Source organism: Vipera berus (genome assembly GCF_964194415.1).
Source record: "Vipera berus genome assembly, chromosome: 1".
NCBI classification, from domain to species: domain Eukaryota; kingdom Metazoa; phylum Chordata; class Lepidosauria; order Squamata; family Viperidae; genus Vipera; species Vipera berus.
The window spans coordinates 145,590,214-145,615,070 of NC_138202.1; the positions used below are offsets into that span (position 1 = coordinate 145,590,214).

The window sequence follows — 24,857 nt, forward strand, 5'->3', positions numbered from 1 at the left end:
GATCAGTTTTTGGAAGCTTCAATACTATTTTGAGCATTTAGTAACAAAATCTTTAATGTTCAAATAAGTCAATTACATTGTTGCTGTCTTTTATTGTCAATAAAGAGGATCAATGCAGTACACATTTGAGAATTTCATGCATGCTGAATTTTATCTATAACTTTTAGTTACTGACAACTCTCACTTTTCCTAAAATGCACTTATATCTGCTTTGTATTATATGAAATAATTCTCTTTTGCCTGTGTGTGTCTTTTTTTTTACAAGCATGCCTTTCATATAATGATAGAGGTAAGATGCACTGTTTTATTTGTAGTCATACATTTGTGGAGTTACAAACTACTTATAGGAGTAACATTTGGAGAAATGTGTATTTGTATCCAAAAATATTGGATTCTTCCATTTGTTGAATTTTCTACAGTGTAACATGTCAGTATCAAAAACAATTTGATGGCCTATTATAGCAAACATTGTGATATTGCATTAGCTTGGGTGGAAAAATCTAATACAGTGCCTAGCCCTAATATATTCATATGATACTGAACTTCATATAAACAAATTGACATAAAAAACTTCATAACCATCATTGGATGTCTGCTAAGATATAGAATCTGCATATGCAAGAGAAAAATGTTTTTCATTTTGTTTTGGAAATTTGAATGGTGTTTCAAAATCAGTATTCTCCTTCTCAAAATATAATGCATTTGTAAGATTCAGAGCGTTACTTCAGGCATATTTAAGAACCTGAGAATATCAATATTAATAGCAAACCTGCATGCTCTATCAGTCTATTTTTGAGAGTTTCTTTAAAATCAGAAGTGATAGACATGGTAGAGTTCATTTTAGAAACCAGATCTTGAAGACCCACTACATACGTGGACTTCATCAGGCAGTGTTCATTTAATATTAAATGTATTGTTAAATACATATTTTCTACTATTATTTCACATTACTTTTTGGAATGGTGGGATTAAATTGGCATATGCAAGATTATAGGTAACCCTTGTTTAGTTGTTTAGTATTAGCAATACAGTAGTATGCTTAGGAGAAAAAAGACAAAAGGAGGCAAAGTTTGATTAGTTAGCTTGTATAAAAGCCTAATGCTGGGAAAGATTGAAGGCAAGAGAAGAAGGGGATGACAGAGAATGACTTTGCAGCTAACAACAACAAATAAAAGCAAAGGAAAAAGAAAGTGACACTCTTCAGTGAATATGAGAAGCAAAATATAATCTTATCCTTTGCTTATGGTTGAGAACTAAAGAAAATACACACTTTTTGATCCCTTTCCTGTGTATAGTAAAGGTGAATCCTCACAATATTTTATGTTGCATGATGGATCCATATAGATTAAAAAGGGATTCCTTTGTTGTACACTTTATTATCATGTCATTATAAAGCTATTTACCACTTCTTTTGATCTGTTCTCCCAATCCATCTATTGTTACACCACAGCCTATGTATAAAATTTCTTGGTAAGAAAGATTTCTCGTTGTATTTTCAAGCAAGAAATATAGAACTATGTATCTTTACAATAATTTATTTGTTACAAAGGGAAACATACCATTCTGTAATTATATCTAATTAGTGTATACTCAGTTTATATCATGCCCTGACACATGTAACTCATAACTGAGGCCAGTTCATCATAGTTCACTTCATGTATACCAAAATATTGAGTCTTTTTACATCATATAGGTCACTTAGTATTGATGAAAGTAGATTAAGTAGTGAGGACCAGGAAATACAATCACACATAAGTATCTTTGAGGTCCCAATCAGCATTGCCATAATAGATGATTTTAAACCTTTCTTATAATGCTTATAATAAATAAATGCTAATAAAGATAAGTAGTTCCTAACTGCAAAAACTGATTTTCCCCATCTTTCAAGTGATATTTGGTCAGTAACTGGGTTGGTAAAGTAGGAATGGATCCTCAAGAATTATGTATATGCGCAGGAAATAACCACAGGCTGCATGAAGCATATAGGTTTCCTATACAAGAATTATAATTCCATTAAAAATAAAATATTTAATAACCCTTTTTACAGTTTCTTCATTTAGGTATTTTTCATAAAAATTTAGTAGATGTATGTTGCAGAAGCTCTTTATTGACCATATGTAGAGACTAAAGATATTGGATCAGTTTAAAGAAATGTTATTCCTTCCATATTTTGTTTGCATGCATTTGTTTGGAATCATATAATTTAAGTGTTAGATTTACTCATTTTTGCTGAGAAAAAGTTGAAAATTAATAAATTGTGAAGCATTTAACATTTTTGTTTGCATTCTAGTAAGATTTGTTGATATAATTTGCTTCCTAAATTGTTGTCTTCAAATTGGTGAATGAGATTATACTAAAAAATGAACTTTTGTTGACTGTTGTTATTTTTAGGACCCTGGACCACCACCTCCATCACCACTGATGGGCCTAAAGCCATTGCAATTACTAGAGATCAGAGCTAGAGGAAGGTTTGGCTGTGTCTGGAAAGCTCAGTTGTTAAATGAATACGTTGCTGTGAAAATATTCCCAGTGCAGGTATACAAACAACAAAATATTGTACTATAAAAGACAGATTGTGTGTGTGTGTGTGTGTGTGTGTGTGTGTGTGTGTGTGTGTGTGTAGACACTGCTGCCAGTTCAGGTTTATTTTACTGTGTTTCTAAAATACCAACACACATACGAATCTTATCCAAACCTTGACACTCTTTTGTACATCAGTATGAATTATTGAAACAGTATAACTTTCAGCCTCCATCTAAAGTTGTCAGTTTTTTAATATCAACGTTTAACATAAAAATTTTGTGGGGAGGGAAACTTAGTGATAGCTTACCTACTTCAGTATAAATATTACATAAGCCTTTTGAAAACAGGAAGGAAAAAGCTTGCTTAATATGGCTCAATCAGTATAGCAGCAAAAAAAAGCCTTCATATAATATCATTCTGTATTAAAATAATATAAGCCAGTGATCTTCTCTATGGTCATTGGTTTAATGATATTTATTTCTGAGTTAATGGTGCTATCAAATCACCAGTTTGATTTTGGAGATCTCTTTCCTATGATTTATTCATCAGAAGTCATTCAATTAATGCTACGAACTTTGAAGGAAGGAATAGTATATTTTGCTGTTATTTCAGTCTTAATGTCTGCTACTTAACAGGTTTTTTTTTACTTCATTCTCAGTTTTGTTATATATAATTCCAAAAGGCTCTGCAGATAAGGTTTTGCAGTTAGCATGGGGATCCTAGATTAATATTTTTGTCACCAGAGGGTTTTGTTATGTTTTGTATTCGGTTTTATTCCTGTCAGCCATACAGAGTAACTGTGAGAGAGTTGAGCGACCATATAAATGTTCTCATTAGTAAACACAATACAATGCAGAACTAAATAATTATAATCCTTATTTAAAAACACTGTTATTTATGCTTATGAATTATGTACCAACTATTTACCAGCAGCCTAAAAAACATTCTAGAACCTGGGGGGAAATAACCAGATAAAGACGAAAAAAACTGATGATTTAATTCTGTCTTAATGTCAGATGAACTTCATTGAATTGTTTACCTCACTTTATTATCTATATTTATATGAAGAAGCAAACCAGGAAAAATCTTTATCTTTAGTCCAGAGAACTTGCTTGGCAAATATTAATTGCTGATGAGATTTATCTAAACTTGTCTGACCTCAATTTAATAATCTAAAGATTTGTGCACAGTTCAGAAATTGCTAGGAGCAAGAGTTCTCTTAATGTGAATTTGTCAGACTAAAGCTTTTTTTGTCCATCACCCCATACATTTGGACAAATTTCAGGGGTAGCATATCAGATATGATTTTCATTATTTGAAATATTTTTGAATATATAGAAATGTATTATTTTTTTAAAAAATATTAATGTGGTTCTTTTTGTTCCAGGATAAAGAATCATGGCAAAATGAATATGAAATATACAGCTTGCCAGGAATGAAGCATGAAAATTTACTGCAGTTCATTGGTGCTGAAAAACGAGGCACTAGTATTGATGTTGATTTGTGGCTAATAACAGCGTTTCATGAAAAGGTGATGTCTTAGTTGTGATAGCTCATGTGATAATGGTTAGAACTTTTCATTGTGTACAAACAGGATATTTTCCAAGCAAATTTTGAGGCAAATTTTTAAGCTTGTGAACTTTAGTAGATTCACTTTTAAGAGCAATGCTAAATTTTAAAGGGGAATTCAACACAAGACAGTGATTTCAGACCATTTTTCAGAGTGGGGATGGGAGTGATTTGGCTCCCAGAGGCCTTCCTCTTCCATGTCTGCCTGTAAAACTTTCTTTGGAGGGGTGGGGAGAATCAAGAGACAGAAATAATTGCCATTGTCTCTTATGATGGCACAGCACTAGGTAAGTGTAGCACCAAACTCCTCAAACATTGTCTACCCATATCGTTGTTTAAAAAGGATGCCCACTGAATTATTTCTATCTTGGTAATGATAGAATTGAGGCCTTTGAGCTATGGTGCTGGAGAAGACTCCTGCGAGTCCCTTGGACTGCAAGGCGATCAATCCAGTCAGTCCTAGAGGAGATCAACCCTGACTGCTCTTTAGAAGGCCAGATCCTGAAGTTGAAACTCAAATACTTTGACCACCTAATGAGAAGGAAGGACTCACTGGAGAAGAGCCTAATGCTGGGAAAGATTGAGGGCAATAGAAGAAGGGGACGACAGAGAATGAGGTGGCTGGATGGAGTCACTGAAGCAGTAGGCGTGAGCTTAAATGGACTCCAGAAGATGGTAGAGGACAGGAAGGCCTGGAGGAACCTTGTCCATGGGGTCGCGATGGGTCAGACACGACTTCGCAGCTAACAACAACAGTGATAATGTTACTTTGAATTCTTTTTTAATTGATTATTGGAGTTGTCCAATTATCTGTCCCTGTATTTTCATTTTTCTCCTCCAAGATCAGATTGCAAAAAGATTTCAGTAAATTTTGGATATTCCAGGTTCTAGAATAGCAAATGGGATATTCTCTCCAAGTGTGTGTTTTCTCTATTTAGGCTGTGTACCAATGTATATTCCTAGTTCTAAAATTTTGGTTAAATATGTCAGTGGCTAGTGACATATTCCTGCACAAATTTTTTCATAATGTAATAGGTAGGAAATTTAACTTAGGATAGGCACAGGATAATTGTGTATATCACAATTGGAAATTTTACAATTTTATAATCTAGTTCACTTAAATCACAATTATTTATACAAAATATGTGATCATATATTTATATTATGTGTGTCCCCCACTGAGATACAATCCAGCCAAAATAAAAATTAACAAGAACTAAACAAAGTAAAATTTACAAAGAAAGAATATATTTACTATAATAATGAAAATAATACAATTATAAAAGCCTAAATTTACATATGTAATTTTATTGATTTGATGTAAAGTGGATCAGCCCTACGTTCATTCTCTGCATTTGCTCACAACATTTACATAAGTCAATTGCATTTATTGAATAAATAGATCTTTATATCCTTGTTAAGCACACACAAGGATATGTGGCTCTGGTGATAGTCGGGGAAGAGAATTCCTTGTTTGAGGATGCAAAACCTGAACTGCCTGCAAATGTTATTGAACAAGATACAAAAAGCACATTGAAAGAAGCCTGTTATAGCAAGTTCTAGAAACAGGATCATGCCAAGACCAAAGTTCAATTTTGTCCATGCATCCTAAATACTCATATGACACTCTTTTGACACTGTATGTAGTAAATACAGAAGTCTTGTGCTACCTAGAAAATGTATAATATTTAAATTTCCTGTGAATTTTTGTAGTTTTTAAGGAGAATAAACAGTATTTTTTTTAAAAAAAAAATCTTTTTTAGGGTTCACTTACTGACTTCTTGAAGGCTAATGTTGTTTCATGGAATGAACTCTGTCATATAGCTGAAACTATGGCAAGAGGTTTGGCCTATCTCCATGAAGACATTCCTGGTCTAAAAGAAGGGCATAAACCAGCTATATCCCACAGGTATCACCTCTATCTATCTATCTATCTATCTATCTTATCCTATTTAAAGGTAACATACCACTTTACAATTACAATAAAGGTAAAGGTTCCCCCACACATGCGTGCTAGTCGTTCCCAACTCTAGGGGCCGGTGCTCATCTCCATTTCAAAGCCGAAGAGCCAGCGCTTGTCCGAGGACATCTCCGTGGTCATGTGGCCGGCACGACTAGACGCCAAAGGCGCACGGAATGCTGTTACCTTCCCATCGTAGTGGTCCCTATTTTTCTACTTACATTTTTACGTGCTTTCGAACTGCTAGGTTGGCAGAAGCTGGGACGTTACGCGGCACTCGGGATTCGACCCGCCAAACTGCCAACCATATGATCGACAAGCTCAGCGTCCTAACCCACTGAGCCACTGCGTCCCTTGTAAAATTACAATAGTTACTTGTAATAAGAGGTTTAAAAAGTGTATAATGGCTCCTTGATGAGCCATTATAATGTATCCCAGGCCATTTGTATGACATTTTTCCAGAGAAAATTGCAATCTAAGGGAAAAGAGCTGTAGCTCAGGTTTTAATTGCTTTCCCAGGCATCTCATACTCTTTTGGAGTCTTTTCCAATCCTCAAGGGCAGCCTTTTAGGTGCTTGCAAGACTGGTTGAGAGCAGTCTTATCAAAACCACAGGTCTGCTATATTGAAATGTGGATGCAACCCAATTTGTAGAAGTAAGAACAAGTCATCAGTGATCAGAATGCAAAATTAACTTGTAATACAGTTTGATTATAGAAATAATGCAGTGACACATTAGAAAAAAATACCAATTTTGATTGATTCCTATTAAGATGTCATTCACAAAGGTACTTATTCTCTATTTGTTATCTTTCACATTTTTTTGTCCTCTTCTCAATTTCTGCAATGTGAAGCAAAACCAATAACTCAATCTCTGTTTGAAATGCATCTGCTATGCTTCTTAATTTTTGTCAAACCCCCCCCCTCACACACACACACTTTTACCTATGGTAGATCAAATAAAGTGTTGCTTTAATTATCCAGTGGCATGAAGTGAACACAAGTACAGATTTACTTACTGGTTTATATATGGAAGTTTACTAGCCCACTTGTTTTATCTACGTGACATAAATTGCAGTCAGGGTGCTTTTGCCATCGACTTTCCCAGCAGTGACAAGTCTTTCCTGTACATTGTGTGGCTTTGGAAAAGAATGTACCCCTCTTTTATTTTTATACTGTGGAGAGGCAACAGATTGTTTTTATCTGAAAGCTTGGGTTTTTGCAAGGGACTCCACCATTCTACATCGTCCTGCAAAAATTATGTTACTTCATTCATGTCAGGAAGAGAGCAATGATGGTTTTGTCTGATGCAGCAGCAACCTCAAAATCACTTTTCTACTGATATTTCCTTCTCCACAGAGCATTGTGAAGAAAGGTATTTTGCATTCTGTTGTTATTTTATAAGAGGCAACAGAGGTTCAAATGACCTACCTAATTAGGTAAATCTTTTCAGTTAGTCTTTTACATCTTTTCCTCCATTAGCTAAGCACTCTGTGTTGTATATCTGTATGAATAGCAATGGTCATTGTTTTAATTATAAATAGTTGCTATGCTCAGTCACCAAGCAAAATTACTTCACCTCTGCAGCTATAATCAAATAATAAATTATACTGTCAGTTAAACATGTCTGATCCCCTTTAAATATGGCAGCTTTCAATTTTGTACTTCCTTTTTTTAAGGGACATCAAGAGCAAGAATGTGTTATTGAAAAATAATCTTACGGCATGTATCGCAGATTTTGGACTTGCTTTAAAATTTGAGGCTGGGAAGTCAGCTGGTGACACCCATGGTCAGGTAAGTTTAAACTAAAATAAAAATTAAGATACCTTATTTTATTATATACTTTGCCATCTTTTCCTTGCCAGTAAAACCCTGAAAGCACTTTTGTAAAAATGGCTAGTACTTAATCATCATCAAGGGATATTTTTTCCCTATAATTAAAATCATATGATATTTGAAGTTATATATACTAGATCTGTACCAGCACAAATTAGCATTTCAAAAATTAAATCTTCAGCAGCCCCTACTCTGGCAGAGATCTTCATAATAAAATCAAACAGCAAAATTAACATTCACTTGTCTAATACTATAATTATATGTATTATAACTATAGATACTATAGATCATTTCAAAAACTACATTTTTTGTGTTTATGTAATTTCACATTTGAAAAAGTATCAGGTTGGTCACTTCAACGTGTGTGAATATATCAACTAAAAGTTCTATGAGATATCATAGCCATGAAATTATTTATATTCCCCCTGCAATCTCTAAAATAATGCAAGCTCATAGGGAGAGACCATGCTACCTATGGACAAGTTGAACAAACAAAATGATAATTAATGAGTAAGCTGACAAATGATTGATCGATTAAAAATGTTGTGGCAACAGGGACCTGGCAAATAAAATGTTGAAAGATTCCTACATGAGTCTTGAGAAATAATTTAGTAAATCCAGAATATTCCAGGACAAGATATATGTAATAAATCTAATAAATGAAGAAATTATGATAATAATATGAGTCCTTAAAGGGCACAGACTATCCAATATGGATAGTAGAAATGTGATTCCTGATTAAAGATAATCTATTTTACTGTTTGTTAATTTGTATGCATTTGTGTATGCACAGGTATGAATAGACACTCTTATTAAGTACAGTATACAGCTGGATGATATTCACTGGTGTGGATTTGTTCACCTTTTCTTGAACAGTTTTGGGAGGGCTGATTGTGAGATGCAAGAACAAAAGAAAATATTGCACAGAAAACCCCCAGTAGGTGTACATTGTATACCTACTGAAAGGTTTTGATTGATTGATTGATTATATGCCATTGACTATATGATTATATGCCATATGCACAGAAAATATACTGAAAGGAGGTGAATATAATTAGACAGATTTGAATATGGAACATATTACAGACAAATAGGTATAGAAGAACCCTGAAAATTATTTATTTTAGAGAGTGCTTTGGATCTTTCAGGCCAGAAGATCAACATACTTGAAATGATGTAGCAACTGAGAGAAATGAAGACAAGAAAACAAATTTGATGGTCCAGAAATACACTCAAAGAATTGTTAGCACTGGGTAGGACAGTGGGAGCTACTGTATTCCAGTAGCATATAGGCTGGGCTGATTTGGCACAGACATCAGTTATTACTATTTGTTAGAATAATATGCATTAAGGATCTCAAAATGACAAATATAAAACACTCTATTTTTTACTTAAGTATCCTGTGAGGTAACGTAGATGAGATTGAGGGAGAGTGACAACCCCATTCATCTTGTGAGCTTCTCCCATTCCCAGGCAATATTGAGATCACTATATATACAAGTAGATGCACTTATTCAAAATTAATTAATGCATATTGAGTGAAGGCCAACATTGACATGCTCTTAGTCCATTTATCAAATCTCAGAACTTACATTTTAAAGTGACTGAAATCAAGCAAACTAAAATCTGAGGTAAAATATCAGTTAAGGACGACGCGTTAAAGAAGAAATCTCATTATCCTGCAATTCAGACACTGTTCAGGAAGGTGGACTTGGGCCTGCCCCTCTGTTACTTAATGATAAGAGTTGCAAATTCTAATGAGCATTCAAAGTTTTGAAAATGTGCTTATGTGTAGGTGAAGATACCATTACTTCAAAGACTTATGAGGTACAAGGTGTTGTAAACATTTTAAATTAAAGAACTGTAGGACAAGAAGAAAAAATATTACTGAGTATGAAACTTGTCATGAGAGTTTGTGTTTTGTATTTATTTTGCAATGTGACTTATATAGGCAGTGAATGCTAACTTCAATCATTGAAAGCACATCTCCATGTCAAATTTGAGATGTTGCTAATAATTTTCATTCTTTTTAGTTCCTTGGCCATTTCAAAATAATGAAAGCTATCTCTTTATTGTATAAAGAGATTTTTAATGGTTTTTTAATGTTCCAAAGGCTACGTACTTCTTTAAGAAATATTGTTCGGTGTATTTTTGGATTTGATAGTAAACTATTCCAAATTAAATTATAGGACTCCAAATTCTAAGCACCAAGTGATTTTGATGTTGTTACTTCTCTAGAATACATGGTGAGCATCTAATTAGTTTAAACTTTGAATGTTCATATCTGTAAGCCTAATGATTATTCTTATTTTCAAGGTTGGTACCCGAAGATACATGGCTCCTGAAGTTTTAGAAGGTGCTATAAACTTCCAACGGGATGCATTTTTGAGAATAGACATGTATGCAATGGGATTAGTTCTGTGGGAATTGGCATCACGATGTACGGCATCAGATGGTAAGCAGTTGACGGTGACAGTGTAAGGACTGTAACAGCCACTATGTAGGACAGATAGGCAGAAGAGTAGTGGAGAACATCCATGAATATCGATTTCACAACATACAGACATATTCAAATACAGTTTCACCTGGGAAATTGTTAGCATCTTAGACCAAGCCAAATCCAGAAACGCTTGGGAGTTTCTGGAAGCTTGGCATTCAGATAGCTCAGTCACCAGTAGACACATAATGATAAACAATATTTACACACCATTCAAAAGAGACAACAAAAAAATCTTAAGAAGGAAACAAAAAGACCAGAACATATCCTTTCCAGTAGTTAATATCCAGATAAATAGGGATTACCAGGCAATCTATCAGTCAGAAAACAATCTCCCATCAATGAACTATCAAGGAGAAAACCATGCCCCAGCAAAACTAACAAAGCAAGCTACTGTTTATAAATGGGCAACAACCCCCCCCAACACACACACACACACACACACACACATTGATGATATTCTTAGTTGGATAATGAAATATCTGCAAGCAAACAACCAAACCCAAAGAGCACCAAGGACTCCACATGTTGCTAAGTTGTTTCTATGGTTTTCATTATCTCTACTCTAAGGGCAGACCCTCTTGCTTAGAGATCATTGCCTCTCATGAACCATTGCACTTTACCTCTTAATGGAATATACGAGGGCAATTCGGAAATAAACCTGTCTGGTTATCAATGACAGACACTCACAGATACAGAACTTTTATTATATTCATTAGAAAACTGCAACATTACATTACTTTTCGATATAATCGCCATTCAAATTGAGTCACTTATAACGTCTTACAAGGTTTGAAATTCCTTAGTAGTAGTCACTCAGTGCCAAATCTGGGCTATGGGAGTGGCTGATCAAAAACATCCCAACGGAACTGCTTCAAAAGTTTTTGGGTGCATTTAGCGGTGTGCGGGCGAGCATTATCGTGAACCAACACCACACCAGAAATCAGCATGCCCCAACACTTGTTATGGATGGCTCTTCTGAGTAATTTGCTGTTTTTATACTAAATGAGTTGCTGCTGATGCCTCTGTTTATTTGATTTCTTCAATATTGTCACCAAAATTAAGCATTTAGCTCTTCTTTGTAAGGCTTTAGCTTTTGCAGTGTATAGATTGGAATGATGGTTCATTTTCTTGAATTGAAGCATAGAATTCAGCTATCTTCTCAGATAGTTGAGATGTAGTGTCCTAATTAGTTAAGTGTATACTGCTTTGCTAGCTCTCCATACAATATGTCCTTCACTTCAGACTTCCTCCAAAATATCCCTTACCAGAACTATGCTGGATAATTGTATACACGCAGCCTTCCATGTTCATTCAGTTTTAGAGATGGCATTTTTTGCCCAGAGAAAATGCAACTTTTAGAAGATGAGTTGTCTCTGGTCACTTGCAATGATTACAGTATCCTTTAAGTTTGTCATCTACATGTGAATCACACGTTTGTCATCTACGTGTGAATCACAGAAAACATGAATCCTTACTTTATCTGTAATTGCAGCTATTCAAGTAGTCATCTGTTAATTCATCCAACCAGTCCCCTCATTGTGCTTTAGATTACACATAGCAGTCTTAGGAATTATAACCGTTCAGGAGCCAGATTTACACAGATAGTATGTAGGGGATAAGTATCTGACCGAATATGTAGCTAAGCTGTGGAAGGTTCGCAGTAGGACCTTAGGCAGGCACATACTTGTGTGAATTCACAGATGGCTATTTCAAGAACTGTAATTACAATTGAGTTAATTCTTCTAATACTTTGAATAACTCACTGTGCTGATTATTTATGCTAGTTTTATCAGACTTCATCATACTTACAAAAAGCAATCGCTGTATACAAGTCTGTTATTGTACAACCACTGAAGATGTTTTATGTAGCAATATTTAGCCTTAAAGAAAGATCCTTATGAAATCATAAGTTTTATAATTATATCAAAGTGTCATATAAAATATAGACCTGATATTACAGCATATGTGCAAAAAACACTTTATCCAGCTTTACTAGTACAGAATACCACAAATGTCATCTGCCCAATCAAAGCAAATACTCAAAAAACAAATGATCTCTACCCATGTATTTGAAGTTGCTAATGGGAATTAATCGATATACTATTGAAGTAGATTGGACATTTTGGTTTGCTATTCCTTTTTTACTTGATTTTGAAGAAGTAAATAATGTCCTTACACTGTATGCACAATTATTAGGCAGTCAACATTTTCATACATATTTTCCACTTCCGAGCTCTATAAACTTGAATGCTTAGTGGATACAAGCATATCAGGTGATGTGTGTTTCTATAATGAGGGAGGATGTGGCCTAAGGAGATCAACACCCTATATCAAGGTGTGCATAATTATTAGGCAGCTGCTTTTCCTCAGGCAAAACGGGCCAAAAAGAGATTTAACTGACTGAAAAGTCAAAAATTGTTAGACGTCTTTCAGAGAGATGCAGCACTTGAAATTGCTAAGATATTGGGGTGTGATCACAGAACCATCAAACATTTTGTTGAAAATAGTCAACAGGGTCGCAAGAAACCTTTTGAGAAAAAAAGATGCAGATTAACTGCCAAAGATTTGAGGAGACTGAAACATGAAGCTACCAGGAACCCATTATCCTCCAGTGCTGTCATATTCCAGAACTGCAACCTACCTGGAGTGTCCATAAGTACAAGATGTTCAGTGCTCAGAGATACGGCCAAGGTAAGGAAGGCTGAAACCTGACCACCACTGAACAAGATACATAAGTTGAAACAGCAAGACCAGCCCAAGAAATATCTGAAGACAGATTTTTCAAAGGTTTTATGGACTGATGAGGTGAGAGGACTCTTGACAGACCAAATAGATGGGCCCATGGCTGAATCAGTAATGGGTACAGAGCTCCACTTTGACTCAGATGCCAGCAAGGTGGAGGTGGGGTACTAGCATGGGCTGGTATTATTAAAGATGAGCTAGTTGGACCTTTTGGGGCTGAAGATGGACTCAAAATCAACTCCCAAACCTACTGCCATTTTTTAGAAGACACTTTCTTCAAGCAGTGGTGCAGGAAAAAGTGCATATTTCAAGAAGACCCTGATTTGTATGCAGGTCAATGCTCCATCGCATGCATCGAAGTACTCCACTGCATGGCTAGCCAGTAAAGGCCTTAAAGATGAAAGAATAATGACATGGCCCCTTTCCTCCTGACCTAAACCCTATTGACAACTTGTAGGCCCTTCTTCTTAGGGTGGCTATATTGGTCACTGATATATATTTTTTTAAATGTTAGAAATGTTTATTTGTAAATTTTGAGTTGTTGTTTATTGTCACTTTAACACATGCAAATAAACAAGTGAGATGGAGCAAATTTTCATTTTTCATTTAGTTGCGTAATAACTCTGCACACTAATAGTTGCCCAATAATTGTGCACACACATTCTCCTAAGAAAGCCAACACCTCACTTTTACTTTCTTAAATATTCAGGTTTGAGGTTTATTAACAATTTGGATTGACCGAGAGCACTGTAGTTGTTCAATAAGAAATTTAACCCTCCAAAATACAACTTGCCTAATAATTGTGCACACACTGTATAAGAAAAGGCAAATTTGATATAGAGATGAGATTGTCTTGGGCTTTGGAAACAATGTTTTAGAGGAAAAGAAATAAAATAGGCTAGATGTTGTCCCATTATCTTGTTCAATATAATCTTATTTGGACAGTCATAAACCAGTTACCAGCTTTCCTTCTAGTCTCTTAATCTGATTAGCATGAAACTAGAAATGGAACAGAACTTATGTAACATTATTTCCTTCAACGCAGGACCCGTGGATGAGTATATGTTACCTTTTGAGGAAGAAGTGGGTCAGCATCCTTCTCTTGAAGATATGCAGGAGGTTGTAGTACATAAAAAGAAGAGGCCTGTCCTGAGAGACTGTTGGCAGAAACATGCTGTAAGTGACAAATAATGTGGCCAGTACTGAAACTTTCCTTCAGAAGATAAAACTTTTTTAACCTATAAAATATATTTAAAATCCAATGGAGAAATTGAACTTCAGTTTCATGCCATTTAAAAATGTTATATTTTAAAAATGTTAATATAACCCAGCAAGCCTATCTGCACTTCAGTCTTGTGAAGAAGAATTGGAATTGGGGAAAACTGCTTCATTCTATGATACAAGAAGTGTGAAGATTGGCCTTCTAAGAATATTCCTCCCTTATTTTCCCCCAGTGGTTTATGTTACCTCTTTCCATTAATTCCTGTAGCTTTGCTACCAATGAGAAGTACATTGGCAAAATGGGAGGTGATTCAGTCTTGTGGGTCCAAGAATACTTCCATTCTGATCCCAAAAGATACCGAAGCTATGAATTTTTCTAGAACGGTGATTCTGTTAGCTCAAAGTAACATTTTGAATTGTGGGAAGATCTTTCTTTCAGCGAACATAAAAATTGCATCTTCATTAAAATAATGAATAGAATATTGCCATAGGTAACTTAAAAATCCTTCTTTATTTAAATATAATTGCCTTTTTCAGATGAGGAAAACTCAATAGTTGAATTCTCTTAAGAGCAGTTGGAATTAGAGATGGTCAAAGTATAAAAAAATGTCTAAATGGATGTTCCAAATATTGGAAATAATATTGTCATCTTGGAATTTTATTTTACTTTTAGCTCTTTCCTTTTCTGTTGTCCAAAAGGAGAAAACCTTTATGGCATAAAATAGAAACCACTTTTCCTAAGACACACTTTTTCAGGAAGTTAAAAGATTACCGTATATACTTGAGTATAAGCCGAATTTTTCAGCCCACTTTCTGGGCTGAAAAATTCCACTTCGGCTTATACTCCAGTCAACAAAAAAACTTACCGAGGACTTGTGCGCGGCCGAGGCTTTGGTGCTTCCGGGATCGCGCGCACCTCTCCCAAGCCACCGCAGTCCGAGACCTGCAGGTCTCCGTTCCTCCGCGCCCTGCCTGCCTGCTTCTTTCAGCTGTCTGCCCATCAGCTGTCCATAGGGATGCTGCAAAGCTCTCCTTCTCTAGGCCTTGGACTCCCTCCTGGCTGAAGAGTAGATGAACCAAGCCAGCAAGGAGACAAAATGTTTCTGCAGCTGTTTTTCCTCTGAAGGTTTTTTTTGTTGTTTTTTTTTAAAGTAATCTCCGAAGGTTATGCCAGAAAATGGAGGACGCTGGGTCTTTGCAAGCTTTAGCTGTCCGCCTGGCTGCCTGAAGGCCGCCCTTTTCAGGCAGTCTGACAGACAGCTAAAACTTGCAAAGACCCAGCGTCCTCCATTTTCTGGCACAACTTTTAGGGATTTATTATTATTATTCCTACTACTACTATTACTACTACTACTACTTCAGGAGTAAAAAGTTGCAGAAAAAAATTCTCTCCTTACTAGCTTAGTTCCTCTACTCTTCCATCTGGAGCCAAGGTAAGATTTTAAAAAGGGATATTGGTTGGAAGGCAGAGGGAGAGTTTAGTTTTAGCATCTAAAAAAAGGGGGGGGGGAATCAGCGAGTACATCCCAACCAGCTTTTTATGTTTTTGTTATTGAAGAAATATGGGGGAGGGGGAGGGGTTCTGGGGTGGGTTGGGGAGGGGATAATATTGTAACTTCAATAAAAATTTTCAATAAAAAAAAAAGAAATATGGCTTTCTGGGGGAAGGTGGGGAGGGCGTTAAGGAAGGAAAGGGTTTTTGGAAGCTCGTCCTGAAGCTGCCTTTTGTGCAAGGGGCCTTTTCTCAAAGCCTAGAGAGGCAGCTTTGTTGCCTCCCCGTAGACAGCTGATGGGCGAACACCAAAAGCTCCAAAAGGCTAGGGAACTAGTCCCAGAACACCTTGGTAGGAGGAAGGGCAGAGGCAGAATTGGGAAAGAGGTAAGACAGGGTTTTCCTTCCCAGATGTTTCTCTTTGGCAAGACAGCCAGCTGTGCTGAAGCCCAGTATCTGGGGGTGGGGGAGACCTGAGGCAGGCGGGCTGGTGCTTGCATTAGGCCTCCCAGGATCCCAGAGGCTTGCAGAGCGCGGATCCAGCCTCCGAGGCATGCAGAACGGCGGATCGGCTTATACTCGAGTCAACAACTTTTCCCAGTTTTTGGGGGTGAAATTGGGGGTCTCGGCTTATACTCGAGTCGGCTTATACTCAAGTATATACGGTAGTTGTTTATTACTCCATTGTTTGATTTAAAGAATTACAAATGTACATAAATCATTTAATATATTTCTTGAAAAGCTTTTAGTGGTGATTGCATTCAAGTAGTGGAATGTGAGGAATTTTATTGCTTATGAAATCAGTGGAAATGTAGCATTGCTAATTTTTCGGTTATTTTGTTTGAAATTGATGATAGTGATATCATTGGTGATAAATCTAGCTAAATAAAAATAAACTTTTCAAAAGTGATCAGTTTACAGTCTGCAGGCACTTTTTAGAATTTGTTTTTTCCACATTTGCCATTGCTACTAAATATATAAATATATAATTAGTTATCTGTGTTCATAATTATAATTCACAGGAAGATTAATGAATGGCCATATAATTTATGTGCTACTTCTAATACTTAAGTTATTCTATTTAGCAAAAGGTTAATACATAGTTGCAGTCACTAAAGAGAGGTTGTTTAATATTAAGAGCCGTAGTGGCATGGTGGTTTAAATGCAGTACTGCAGGCTACTTCTGCTGACTGCTGGCTGCCAGCACTACGGGCGTTCAATCCTGACCAGGATTCAAGGTTGACTCAGCCTTCCATCCTTCCGAGGTCGGTAAAATTAGGACCCAGATTGTTGGGGGCAATAGGCTGTAAGCCACTTAGAGAGTTTCTAAAGCACTGTGAAGCGGTGTATAAGTGCTATTGCAATTAATCCTGTTTAATATGCTGTGTAAAAATATATGTTAATAAGTTATAGCTTGACACATTTCTATGTACTCCAGTGTTAAATCTGAACACAGATTCTATTAATAGAAATTAAAGTTGTTCTGAAGAGAATTTTTTATTCATATTATTCTCTAGTCTACACATAGGAAAGATATGCTAATTTAACTTTCATTTCTCCAGTTTCACTTTAGGTAGTTATCTGCATAATGTAATAGAATTGATATGCCTTTAATAACACAAGACTGTTGAAAACAGAATATTTCATATACAGTGAACTCTGGTTCTAAAATTAGGATATTTTTGCAACCAAATCATTTACATTGGGTAGAAATTCAGCCACTCAATATAGACTCCTATAAATCCTTGAGCTGATCTATTCCTGTTCATCTTAGTTTTGTACTGCTTCTGTTTGAGGTGGTAAACATTAGATCATTAAAAAAGATTTAAAAAAATATTTAATGCAGATGGAGTTAGCTGCTTTTCACCATGCTTTCTGAGATTTAACAGGACTTTTTTGCCTTCCACCTATAAAAATAGGATAGCTGATGTATTTGTAATTGTTACAGGCCATTATTTGAAGGGCATAGTAATTGTGTGCAAAAGTATTTCCCCCCCCCCCATATGTACTCAAAACGAGAAATTAATATCAGAGCATTTCAGTCTCCTTGGACATCCCATGGCAAGCATCAGTGCCCTTTTTAGAAAAGGTCTAAACACAATTGAGAGAGATTGCTAAAATCACATTTATCAAAAGGTTTCAGGCAATCTCAGAGGCTCTCAACAACACAATGGCTTTCTAACACATTACAGTTGCTAGCCAATAAAGCTATTTTAATCTGTCTCACATTTAACCTGTATCTGCATAGCCAATCTGTATTCCTCTCCTCACCTCCCCCATCTGACCCCGTTAAATCCTCCACCAGTTTAGCCAGTCTGTAAGACTGGAAGGAATTATAAAATGTAGCTAGATGAAAGTCTCCTGGCAGAAGGAAGAGCAGGATCAACCCTTGTTACAAAATCCTAATTTGAAATTGCATCAATTCAACTTTTGAAAAGGAGAAGAAACTGAAACGATATCATAGTAGCTTTTCAGATATACAGGAACCAGTGTTAGAAAGGTAACAATGACAAACCTAAGTTATATATTTGGGCTGATAGTTAAGGCAGATAAACAGTAAGTATTATATGGTGGTTTTTCTCTTTCCAAACTGATTCTGGATTTCAGAATTAGGCACTCGCTGCAGTTTCTCAAAGTCAATGTCGCATGGAAGGTGTTAATCTCACCAGATGTTTTTATTGCTATTGTTTTAATGTGGATATAACTTAGACATCGTTTTATGTATTTCAGGATAGTGTTGTATGTTCTGTCTGTTGTGTAAGAATTCCAAAACCGTATCTTTTCTTCTTGTTATTTTTAGGGAATGGCAATGCTCTGTGAAACAATAGAAGAGTGTTGGGATCATGATGCAGAAGCTCGATTATCAGCAGGTTGTGTAGAGGAAAGGATTATCCAAATGCAAAGACTAACAAACATTATAACAACAGAAGACATTGTGACTGTGGTCACCATGGTGACAAATGTGGATTTTCCTCCCAAAGAATCCAGTCTATGATAGTAGCAGGGTCACACTTCTTGACCAATAAGACTCAGCACTGAGACTGCCTAGTCAACTGGCCTGTTTCTGGCCAGTAATTTTCAGCATGAAATAGTGGTAAGTCTGCCTCTGAAGTATCAATAGGAGGATTCCTCTTTATTCTTCTCCAGACTTGGATCCAGAAGACTTACTGCATATGCCGGAGAAAATGGCAAGATAATGTTAAACGTATCTGAAGAACATGGACCTATCTCGGCTTGTCAGACATTTTAAAAACTGACATTGTATTTCTTAACATGTCAGACTAATTCCTTAAAATGAACTACTGCTATTTTTTTTTAAATCAGACATTTCATTTCAGATTTAAGAAAAAGGGTAACTTGTTTTTATTGCATTTGCTGTTGTGTTTATATAAATGACTATTGTAATGCCAATATGACACAGCTTGTGAATGTTTAGTGTGCTGCTGTTCTATGTAATCAAAGTGGGATCTAGCAAAAAAGGCTTCCAAGCATTACTTAACCTCCCAAAACAAGGTATACCTCAGTTCCACCTATGCTAAATTGAATTGACAACACTAATAAAATTGAAATAATAAAATTGATCCAGATTTTGTAAATGATGCATTAAAAGATTCATGGTGTATTTTTAAAGGTTATAAGCTGTGCTTCATGCCCAGAGTCCATGGCCATTCCTAAATGGTGTACTAGTCTTTCCTTGTTGTAGCTCATGTATAAAAAATGTATTGCCTTTTCAACGACGACTTCCCCAATTAGTTAAAAGCTTTATCTCCAGTTCCCAAAATAGTGTATATGTTTATTTTACTAAATATTTAGGTTTGCTGTGTCTGATGGGAATTTGAAAATTTAAGCATGATTTTTTTAATTATTATTTTATTGAGCTCTGGCACTGGAAAGCTCTTAATTCTTTCAAAGAAGCTTTTGCTGTTTCATGTATATTTTGTCTAGTGTTATTTTCTATTTCACTAAACAGGACACAGTGGGTTGATTCAGACAGAGACCCATGCGACAAGATGGTGGAAGCTACCCTTCCTTCCATTCCCCTTCCCAGCAGCCAGGCCCCTGCCCCATCCAAAGGGGTACAGAAGCTCCTCTAGTTATTGGGGGCTGCTGTGGGAGGAAGATGGCAGGAGGAATGTTTCCAACCACCCAGCGCACGGGTCTAGCTCTGGACATAACTCTATTTCCACTGTGTTGTTGTTTCAGGATCACCTCAGGAAGCTTCATGACCTTGAACTCCACACACTTTTTATATGTGTTGCCTTTTGTAGTTTCACATCACTTGATTATTTTTGGTGCCGGCTTGTCAGAGGAACATTTGATCAGTGATACATATGTTTAACTTGTGGTCGCTAAAGAATTAAAAATACACTCTTTTTTAAAAAACAAAAACAAAACACTTTTACCATCAAATATGCAATTATTTCAATGGAAATGACAATGTAGCATAGTCTAGCAAAAAAAACCAACTACAAATTTAAACTACTGTACTGAATTAAAGGAGTTATAGGGATTGATGATGTTGAGCCTATACATTAAGAAGGCTCTAGCAAAAGGGGCAGAAAGTAGACAGGTGCCAAAGTACTTGTAAAAGGCAGTAATACACTACGATTTATTTGACTACTAGTTTATAAGCCAAAGTGAAGTCTCAAAATGAAAGTACTGAACCAACAGTAGCCAGTATTATCAGATTCTAGGCAGTTTTATATTTAAATAATACATTAGATTTATAAAGGAAAAGGTGGTCATAATTAAATGTTTACCGTGAATGTTCTCTTGTAAAGATTTATGAAATCACAAGCGAATTTTTTTTTAATTTTGTACTGGTCTCCAAAAATGTAGAGGAAATAGTTATAAACAAGATTTTGGACATCCGGTTCTAAACAGAGACGAGTATTAGAGGATTTGTCCTCTGCAAACTGGCATACCCTGTAGAGACATGTTTTGTTTTATAGTTACCAAATCCAATGCCATAATTTGATTATGGATGTTGCTGGGCATAACTTGCTACTTTTGTTAACAAACATAACATTTGTTCTTCAGATGTATTTTTGAATAAAAGATGATTTGCTTGATTTTAGGAGTTGATTCGCAACAGCATCATCTAAAATAGTATGAATGATTGGCAGATACGGTTTTTCCTCAAAATGAAAATATTCATATTAAGAAAATGTAATTTATCAGTCTTCATCTTAAAAAGCACATGCCTACAAACATCATTTCTGGTTGCAAATCTCCCACCACAGCTTCATAGAGCAGGGTTTGTTTGTTTTTTAAATCAAATAGACTTCCACCAATATGACTCAAGCCAAGTAAGACCTTTTTACGGATGTTTTTTTGCAAATACATTTGGAATTGCAGGTCATGTAGGGGAAATATCAAAACTGACAATCAAGCAGAACAATGTCTTAAGTGAGAAGAGTTTTTAAAAAAAGTATTTTCCAAAACTTCCCTTCCTTGCTTCTCCCCAACTAGTCTTTGCTTTTCAAGATGCCTCTTATCCGAAAACACTTTTTTGGTAGACTCTGTCAAATTATTAAATTCCACCAAACTGCCAAAAAATAAAATCCACCAAAATAGTCCTGCACGAAATTTTGACTCCTCTGAAAAATTTTAAGGGTGGACAATTCTTTTAAAATGCTTAAGCCAAGATCTATCCTAGGAAATTAACCCATTCATGTCTGAGCTAGGAAAAGTGCTCTGCTTTCTGGCCGATATTGTGGCTGTTGTTGCTTTTTGTACTTGAACCATTCAGCTTGTATTGATCTGGCCAGCTCTGGTGATTTACCTTGTATCTTTGACTTGTGAAGGAAAGCCCGGGTTGAGGCTCGAGCTTTCGTTGTCCTTTGGTTTGCCTGTGACTACTTAGTTGGCTGCCTATATAATTGCCACAGGATTTAACTGATCGGTTTTGTGAACAACTTCAAAGTCTAAACTTTGCAATACCTTTTCAGTTTGTGTTAGATGCGAAGAACTTTATATCACATGATGCATGACTACTCTTTGTACAGTTGCTAAATATACCTTAGCATTTTGGAACAGATTGTGCCTCGTAATTGTTGGAGTTCTTTGACCTAGTGTTCTCATTCATGGTGGTATTCTGAAAATGAGTCTGGATTAAAATACACAACTTTATACTTTCTTTGATAGCAAAAATCCATGTGGAGTAGCTCTTGCATAACTAAGGTGTAATCAGATGTAGTAATAAATAGTGTTCATACTACTGTTCTACAGAATAAAATTGCTGATCGTAGTTTAACAAAAGTGAGGTGACTGATTGGTTGACCTTTTTCCAATTCTCTTTTTAAACTTTTTAATGCATTTTTATTAGGAATATTTGGTATAAAATTCAGCAAGCTATGTACAGGATTACAAACAAAGGATAAAAATAGTATCCTTGTTGGAACACCATTTACCTCAATATATTCAACCAGCAGTACTTTTTTTTTAATGCACACCACTCAAGCCCATATAAGATGTTACCTCTCAAAATATTGGTAAGCAATTATTTTAGCTTTACTTGGTACTTGTCAGTGTTCTGGGCACAGGTTGTTGTACTACTGTCAAATTGCTCTTGCTATTTTTCAGCAAGTATTTAAGAATAACCCCATCCTGGATAAAAGTGATTGTGAAATATTGTATAAATGTATGCTTCTCTTTCCCTATTCCCACAGAACAATAAATAAAAAATTAAGTGACTACTATGACTTGCACACTGTTCTGATTCATTCTTTAAAATGTATCTTTTATATTGCATATAACAATCTTTTCTCAGATTTTGTTTTCCCAATTTGGAAAAAGTGTATTATAATTGTATTTGAGCAATCACAAATGAAATGCCCTTTGGCAGAAAGTCAGTCTTAAAAGCAGCATTTCAATTTATTTTTGTTTGCTTTTTTGCTACTAGAAATAATTAAAACTGAAAATATCTTTATATTGGAAATGGCTTTGGCCAATATTAGGAGCAACGTCTGTACATCACCCAGAACAAAACAGATACAGATAGGAGGTGCCACTGAGGGAATTATATTTAAGCTATGGGAAATCAGGAATTAAAGTCTATATTTAAAGAAATTCTCCCTTTTCTTTTTATTGTTTGATATAATTGAACTTTAAAAAGCTTGGTAGTTCTATAAACTAGACTGATAATAGTTTGACTGAATAAGTGCAAACTATGTAGCTCAATTCGTGTGATTCTCAGTGTACAACAGTCTATATGAAAAAAGTTATTGAGGGGACAAGGTGTCCTAATGACTGAAGACTGCTGCAAATGGTGATCCTATGATTACATATTTCATATTTTCAGATGCAACATAGGAAGCTCTATTATAGTTCAGCACTGCTTGTTCTAAGAATGAGGTCCAAATTATGACCTACCTTCCAAATGTATGGCTTCAAGGAAGCCCAGGACTTCTAGATACTGTTGAACAATTACGAGTATTATTTTTCCCTATTTTACATGCTAACCTGTGCAACTGACAGCCCCAACTTAGCCGCCTTCAAAAGGCATGGGCTATTTGAACATGCTGTAACAGACTTTAGATCTGGCATATCCAACCCACAGCCCATGCAGCCCTGAACTTCAAGTAATGCAGCAACACAAGATTGTAAACAGCATTATTATGTGATTTATATACATATATATTTTATAAGTGACCCAAGACAATTGTTCTTCACTCAATGCAGCCCAGGCAAGCCAAAAGATTGGACACCCATGCTCTAGACCAGGGGTCTTCAAACTCGGCCCTTTTATGACTCATGGACTTCAACTCCCAGAATTTCTCAGCCAGGCATGCTGGCTGAGGAATTCTGGGAGTTGAAGTCCATGAGTCATAAAAGGGCCGAGTTTGAAGACCCTTGCTCTAGACAGTACTGTTTTCACTCCCTTTCTATGGTAATTGAGAGGAAAAGTAGATTTTTTTTAGGAAAGTAACATCTCATTTACATTTAAAATTGTATCAAATATGTGAAGTATGGGAAAGGTTTGTATTTCAAGAAACAGTTTTGATGTTAGGTATAATTATGGGCCTTTTTCAATAAGCAATAGACCATGAATATTCTGAGGACAAAAGTATGCTCGCTTTTCCAAATCGACCCTATTCTATATTACATTATTAACTCTGTTTTCCCTTAGGGCATAATAAAAACGGTAAAGAATGATTTTAATTTTTACTGATTAATCTGATGGTAGGGAGGCAGTGCCCACTCTATGTTTAAAGTTTCTGTGATCACTCAAGTCTTCATTCTGATAAAAAGCCTGATTGTTGAAAGCTTTTTATGTCACAAAAGTTTTTGAGTTAAGTTACATGCAGAGTAACTTAAGTAGCAGCAATTAAGCGTATATATTGAGAGTGATGTAGTCTATTCAACTTTATATGACAAAATGCAAGTGTAGACCCTACACACTTATCTCCCCAATTCTTGCTTGAAGAACCTAAAAGTACAATTCTATAATTTTTTTAAAAAAAATCTGATAATTAACATATTCAGGATAGCAATAGCACATAGACTTATATGCCGCTTCACAGTGCTTTACAGCCGTCCCTCAGCACTTTACAGAGTCAGCCTGTTGCCCCCAACAATCTGGGTCTTCACTTTACTGATCTTGGAAGGATGGAAGGCTGAGTCAACCTTGAACCGGTCAGGATCAAACTGCTGGCTGTGGGTAGAGTTAGCCTGCAATACTACATTCTAACCACTGCACCACCACTGGATATTGGCTGCATAACTATTGCTGAATAAGACTGCTGTTAAAACAAGCAGCTCATTGAGCATATTGTCATGATACAATATTTGAAATATTTGGACATAACAGGCGATTATATTCATGTGTAATTGAATTATGAGGTTGTTTTTTACTTCCTTGAATTATGGACATACTGTTACTTTATCTCATGAGGCTTTAAAGATTTCCTGGAGATACCTCTTAGTAATTTAATTAATTTGATTAAGAGCTTGGTCGAATACAACAGTAAAAAAAAAACCATTATATACAGTGGCCATTTCATTCCTGCTTGT

General features: G+C 35.8%; 1 protein-coding gene across 3 annotated transcripts in view; it reads left to right on the forward strand.

Annotated features, from left to right (window-relative positions):
* The window catches only part of ACVR2A (activin A receptor type 2A), a 59,752-nt gene extending 37,209 nt beyond the window's left edge, over positions 1–22,543 (forward strand). For all 3 annotated transcript variants that reach the window (XM_081312588.1, XM_081312589.1, XM_081312590.1), the window contains 7 exons: positions 2,392–2,535; positions 3,911–4,054; positions 5,856–6,001; positions 7,731–7,845; positions 10,204–10,342; positions 14,175–14,305; positions 18,643–22,543. In XM_081312588.1, the coding sequence (XP_081168714.1) occupies positions 2,392–2,535; positions 3,911–4,054; positions 5,856–6,001; positions 7,731–7,845; positions 10,204–10,342; positions 14,175–14,305; positions 18,643–18,837 (1,014 nt within the window). In that variant the 3' untranslated portion in view covers positions 18,838–22,543. The remainder of the gene's footprint in view (positions 1–2,391; positions 2,536–3,910; positions 4,055–5,855; positions 6,002–7,730; positions 7,846–10,203; positions 10,343–14,174; positions 14,306–18,642) is intronic.
* The last annotated feature ends 2,314 nt before the right edge of the window (positions 22,544–24,857 follow it).